The 6,421-nt window shown below is 43.1% G+C and overlaps 1 protein-coding gene across 1 annotated transcript; it reads left to right on the top strand.

The window, feature by feature from the left end:
- Positions 1-843: 843 nt before the first annotated feature.
- Positions 844-6,143, top strand: LOC112075191 (C-myc promoter-binding protein). Its single transcript, XM_024142219.2, has 5 exons — positions 844-905; positions 1,219-1,277; positions 2,025-2,168; positions 4,149-4,322; positions 6,034-6,143. Exons 1-4 carry the CDS (start codon positions 855-857, stop codon positions 4,150-4,152), a joined length of 258 nt encoding a protein of 85 aa, XP_023997987.1. The 5' UTR covers positions 844-854; the 3' UTR covers positions 4,153-4,322; positions 6,034-6,143.
- The last annotated feature ends 278 nt before the right edge of the window (positions 6,144-6,421 follow it).

The following is a 6,421-nucleotide window of genomic DNA, read 5'->3' as shown; positions in this document are numbered from 1 at the left end:
AAGTGGAAGGTGAGCCTAACTGTCATCACACGCCTGGGACAGGGGGGGGTAGATTTACATAGAGTTCTGTCACTACACTGCCACTGACCAAAACAATGGCCTGTTGAACTGTCAGCAAACACTTGATCTAAACATAGCCTCTGGTGTTTATTTAGTGGACTGGATCCATTTGGAACTGTTCAATCATCTAGGGAGTGTGTCTACAGTATATCTATGTACAAAGTGCCTGGGTATGGTGCATGTCCTATACAAAGCTGTCAGATACACAGGCTGTGTACTTATAAAGGACAGTGGCTCAGCACGGTCCTAGCAACACCAAGGCCAATGGGTTCAAGTGCTGCAGTTGATACCACAAATGTCTGCTGTGTCATAATATATTAATTCACACGGTGCTCACTTCTCGATGGGCAAGGTGTGAGGTCCAGAGATGGAGTATATCGATAGAGGAAGGTGAGGAACTTGCGGAAGGCGTCAAAGAAGGGCCAGTGAGACAGCAAACAGATACACTTGTTGGTGTGTAGCGCCCTGGGGCCCGGAGCTGGGGTGGAGGGGGAGGTGGCTGGGAAGAGGGCCCGTGGTCCAGCCCCGGCAGACCCAGCTGAGAGCGCTGCTGGTCGGTCAGACAGTCCTGGGAGTAGGGCTCGTAGAACTGGATGGCTGCACCGTACACCTGAGATGAGGAACACAGATACACGTCGGGATGGATCCATTAGTACATAGATATAGGGCACATATGTATCTGTTGCCATACAGCTGCACTGGAACCAGAGAACGTCAGTCGAGTGGAACCGTCAGGGTTATTTCTGACCTCATGTCCTGTAACTCTTCTTCCTGTCAGGCACATCTCCCACTTCATGCACAAGGTCCCCTTCCCCTCCTCCCAGAGGCCCAGGATACTGGTGCAGGTGAGTTAAGGTGTCCAMGGTGCTGGTAGCCATGTAATGTCTGTGGTTTCTGTSAGTGTGTGTCTKTATTCACTACTAAACCATGTCTGACTCTGTCTTGATCATAATCATCATTCTTTTAATAGTGTTTTTCTCAAAGTTATTGTATTGAGGTAACGTACCCCTTCTAGCACCAATCTCTGGCAACAGAGACATTACTGGTTATATGTGAGTCTTTGATAACAGCCACCTGCGAAATGAAGCACGGCAGCCATTTTGTGCCAGACCTGCCCCCACCACACTATACCTGTGGTAATGTGTTGACATTCCCCAGCTCTCTCCTCACGACAGCCTGATGTTGAGCCAGCCTGTGTCCTCCCCTCTACCACTCAGGTAAGACAGGTATCATATACACTGAGTGTACAAAACATTATGAACACCTTCCTAATATTGACTTGCACAACCCCCCCCCCTCCCCCCTTTTGCCCTCAATTTGTCGGGGGATAGACTTTACACTCCAATGCTTCCCACAGTTGTGTCAAGTTGGCAGGATGTCCATTGTGTGGTGGACCATTCTTTATACACACAGGAAATTGTTGAGCGTGAAAACTCCAGCGGTGTTGCTGTTCTTGACACTGTCAAACCGATGCGCCTGGCACCTACTACCATACCCCGTTCAAAGGAACTTAAATATTTTGTCTTGTCCATTCACCCTCTTGTTGAATGGCACACATACACAATCCATGACTCAATTGTCTTTAACCTGTCTCCTCCCCTTCATCTACACTGATTGAAGTGGATTTAACAGGTGTTTATCATAATAAGAACAGTAGTGGCCCTATAGCAGTACCTTGAGGAACTCCAAAACATACCTTTAGATTGGTTTAAAGAATTGGACGAAGGTTTGGTGACTGCTGGTGAAGTTCATGGTATTAGTTATGGTATGATTATTGTATGGTTATTTTATGGTTATTGTATGGTTATTTTATGGTATTAGTTATGGTATGCTTATTGTATGGTTATTTTATGGTATTAGTTATGGTATGATTAATTGATGGTATTAGTTATGGTATGATTCATTTATGGTATGTGTTATGATAGTGATGTAGTGTGTTAATCTCTTCTATGGCTGTGCTCCAGTGGTGGTCGGTTCTCCATACTGCTGCAGAACCTCGGTCCGGAGAATGCTATAACGCTCCTGGTGTTTGCTGTGACAGAACATAAGATCCTGGTCCACTCTCTACGGCCCGCTGTTCTGACCAGTGTCACTGAGCTCTGGTGGCTGTGAGTACCTCAGATATCAGCTGTTTAACACTATAGTACCTCAGATATCAGCTGTTAACACTATAGTAACCTCAGATATCAGCTGTTTAACACTATAGAACCTCAGATATCAGCTGTTTTAACACTATAGTACCTCAGATATCAGCTGTTTAACACTATAGTACCTCAGATATCAGCTGTTTAACACTATAGAACCTCAGAATATCAGCTGTTTAACACTATAGTACCTCAGATATCAGCTGTTTAACACTATAGTACCTCAGATTTCAGCTGTTAACACTGTAGTACCTCAGATATTCAGCTGTTTAACACTATATTACCTCAGATATCAGCTGTTTAACACTATAGTACCTCAGATATCAGCTGTTTAACACTATAGTACCTCAGATATCAGCTGTTTAACACTATAGATACCTCAGATATCAGCTGTTTAACACTATAGAAACCTCAGATATCAGCTGTTTAACACTATAGTACCTCAGATATCAGCTGTTTTAACACTATAGTACCTCAGATATCAGCTGTTTAACACTATAGTACTCAATATCAGCTGTTTTAACACTATATTACCTCAGATATCAGCTGTTTAACACTATATTACCTCAGATATCAGCTGTTTAACACTATTTACCTCAGATATCAGCTGTTTAACACTATAGAACCTCAGATATCAGCGTTTAACACTATAGTACCTCAGATATCAGCTGTTTAACACTATAGAACTCAGATATCAGCTGTTTAACACTATAGAACCTCAGATATCAGCTGTTTAACACTATAGTACCTCAGATATCAGCTGTTTAACACTATATTACCTCAGATATCAGCTGTTTAACACTATATTACCTCAGACATCAGCTGTTTAACACTATAGTCCTCAGGTATCAGCTGTTTAACACATGTAGTACCTCAGATATCAGCTGTTTAACACTATAGTACCTCAGATATCAGCTGTTTAACACATATATTACCTCAGATATCAGCTGTTTAACACTGTAGTACCTCAGATATCAACTGTTTAACACTTTCACTTAGTACCTCAGATATCAGCTGTTTAACACTATAGAACCTCAGATATCAGCTGTTTAACACTTAGTACTCAGATATCAGCTGTTAACACTTAGTACTCAGATACAGCTGTTAACACTATACCTCAGATATCAGCTGTTTAACACTTAGTACCTCAGATATCCTTTTAACACTATATTACCCAGATATCAGCTGTTTAACACTATATACTCAGATATCAGCTGTTTAACACGATATTACCTCAGATATCAGCTGTTTAACACTATAGTACCTCAATATCAGTTGTTAAATCTTTAGGACTTTTAGTAGTAGCTTGTGGTTTTAGTAGTAGTTAATAATTAGCTATGGCAGTTTGATAGTAGAAGTAAATAATTAGCTATGGCAGTTTGATAGTAGAAGTTAAATAATTAGCTTGGCAGTTTGATAGTAGAAGTTAAATAATTAGCTATGGCAGTTTGATAGTAGAGTTTAAATAATTAGCTATGGCAGTTTGATAGTAGGGTTTAATAATTAGCTATGGCGTAGTAGTTATATGGCATGTAGAAGTTAAATAATTAGCTATGGCAGAATAGTAAATAATTGTATGCATAGTAGAAGTAAATAATTAGCTATGGCAGTTTATAGTAGGTTTAAATAATTAGCTATGGCAGTTTGATAGTAGAAGTTAAATAATTAGCTTGCATTTGTATGAAGTAATAATTAGCTATGCAGTTTGATAGTAGAAGTTAAATATAGCTATGCAGTGATAGTAAGTTAAATAATAGCTATGCATTTGATAGTAGAAGTTAAATAATAGCTAGGCAGTGATAGTAGGTAATATTATGACAGTTTGTTAGTATTTTTAGTAGTAGTAAGCAATTAGTATTGGTAATGTCTCTCGGTTTTGACAGTAGTTTTAAAGGTTCCGTTTCCTGATTGACCTCCCTCCCTCTCTTTCTCTCTCCTCCTCAGATGATCTTCCCATTCCACTGGCCGTGTCCGTACATCCCTCTGTGCCCGCTGGCCCTAGCAGGAGTCCTCTCCGCCCCCTGCCCCTTCATTGTGGGTGTCGACTCACGTACTTTGACCTTTACGACCCCCGCTGGACGTCAGCTGTGTCGACCTCGACACAAACACCATCTCCCAGTAAAGCACAGCTTCTTCTGACACAAAACGACCATCTCCCAGTAAGGCACTTGCGGCGACTACCAACCCCCTGTTTTTGTACTAGAATGGGATGGGATTAATGAATGGAATAGACTAAAGTTTTCTATCCATATAATGTGTAAATTCTCTTTTTTGAGTATGGATCCCCCACACAGCAGTTGCCGTTTTATAGTGACTGTAGCTTTCTGCTTCAGGCCCAACCAACTCTCACAGAATGACTTCTTCCCAAGACTCTCCACTTAGCTAACGGGCTGAGAACAGTACAGGGTCACCATAGTGAAGGCCTCCATCCACTTAGCTAACGGGCTGAGAACAGTACAGGGTCAAACCTATAGTGAAGGCCTCCATCCACTTAGCTAACGGGCTGAGAACAGTACAGGGCCAACCATAGTGGTCCTCCATCCACTAGCTAACGGGCTGAGAAACAGTACAGGGTCAACCATAGTGAAGGACCTCCATCCACTTAGCTAACGGGCTGAGAACAGTACAGGCCAACCATAGTGAAGGACCTCCATCCACTTAGCTAACGGGCTGAGAACAGTACAGGGCCAACCATAGTGAAGGACCTCCATCCACTTAGCTAACGGGCTTGAGAACAGTACAGGGTCAACCATAGTGAAAGGACCTCCATCCACTAGCTAACGGGCTGAGAACAGTACAGGGTCAACCATAGTGAAGGACCTCCATCCACTTAGCTAACGCTGAGAACAGTACAGGGTCAACCATAGTGAAGGGCCTCCATCCACTTAGCTAACGGGCTGAGAACAGTACAGGGTCAACCATAGTGAAGGGCCTCCATCACTTAGCTACGAGCTGAGAACAGTACAGCGTCAACCGAATAGTGGTCCTCCATCCACTTAGCTAACGGGCTGAGAACAGTACAGGGTCAACCATAGTGAAGGACCTCCATCCACTTAGCGTAACGGGCTGAGAACAGTACAGGGGTCAACCCAATAGTGAAGCCTCCATCCACTTAGCTAACGGGCTGAGAACAGTACAGGGTCAACCATAGTGAAGACCTCATCCACTTTAGCTAACGGGCTGAGAACAGTACAGGTGTTCAACCATAGTGAAGGTCCTCCATCCACTTAGTAACGGGCTGAGAACCGTACAGGGTCAACCAGTTGAGAGTATATTCCTCAAGTGGGCTGTAGTAACCCAGTTTGAGACAGTATATTCCTCAAGGTGGGCTGTTAACCCAGTTGAGACAGTATATTCCTCAAGGTGGGCTGTACCCAGCTGAGACAGTATATCCTCAAGTGGGCTGTAGTCCAGCTGAGACAGATTCCTCAAGGTGGGCTGTAGTCCAGTGAGACAGTATATTCTGGGGCTGTGGAAGTGGTTTTACAATGGTTGGCCTTTAATCGATGGTTGAGGAAAATGAGACTGTATTGTGTCTTGTTTGCACTGTAAGGTGTAAAATCATAGTATAATATATTCATTTATCAGATGCTTTTATTCAAAACGATTTACAGTTTCATAGTAGCATCCATTTTCCGTGTGGGTCCAAAAGTTTCATCTGTTTCTGTGTTCTGCATTAAGATCAGTCAGATATTTGGGCCAGTCCTTAGAGGCAGACCAGTCTCGAGGTGGTCTGCCTCCCCTGTTCCACCGCCAAGTGTTAGTTTTGGGCGTGTTTCCCTCCTCTCTGCACCTCTGCGAGAGCTGGACCGTGTGTTTCCTCTTCCAGCAACGAAGATAAGAGGGCCCTTCCTGGGAAATCCGTGCCAAAGAAAAGCCTGCTTAAAAACCTGTTGAGAATGTGCTGAAACAATCTCTACCAGCAACTGAGTGGACGGTGAGTAGAGGAACCGTACATGTACCTGTATGGATAGAGGACAAAACAAGCTCACATATGAATAAACTGGGGTCAAGTGTAGTACTGAGTTGCCAGATGTGACTCTGGTTCTGCCTTAGTTCGCTCCTTCTAATATAACCAAGACATAGGAGTTGGCAACAAAACAAAGATCTGGCAACCGAAGCTAGATCAAGAAAACTTAGTCATAAAACTGCCTTTTCAAGGTCGACTTGGAAAGATTCTTTCAAGCTGATGTGTTTGACTCTCATGGTGTTATTCT

The sequence above is a fragment of the Salvelinus sp. IW2-2015 genome, unplaced genomic scaffold (assembly GCF_002910315.2).
Source record: "Salvelinus sp. IW2-2015 unplaced genomic scaffold, ASM291031v2 Un_scaffold3020, whole genome shotgun sequence".
Lineage (NCBI taxonomy): Eukaryota > Metazoa > Chordata > Actinopteri > Salmoniformes > Salmonidae > Salvelinus > Salvelinus sp. IW2-2015.
Note: the sequence above shows the minus strand (reverse complement) of the source record. Positions and strands in the feature narration are given on the sequence as shown.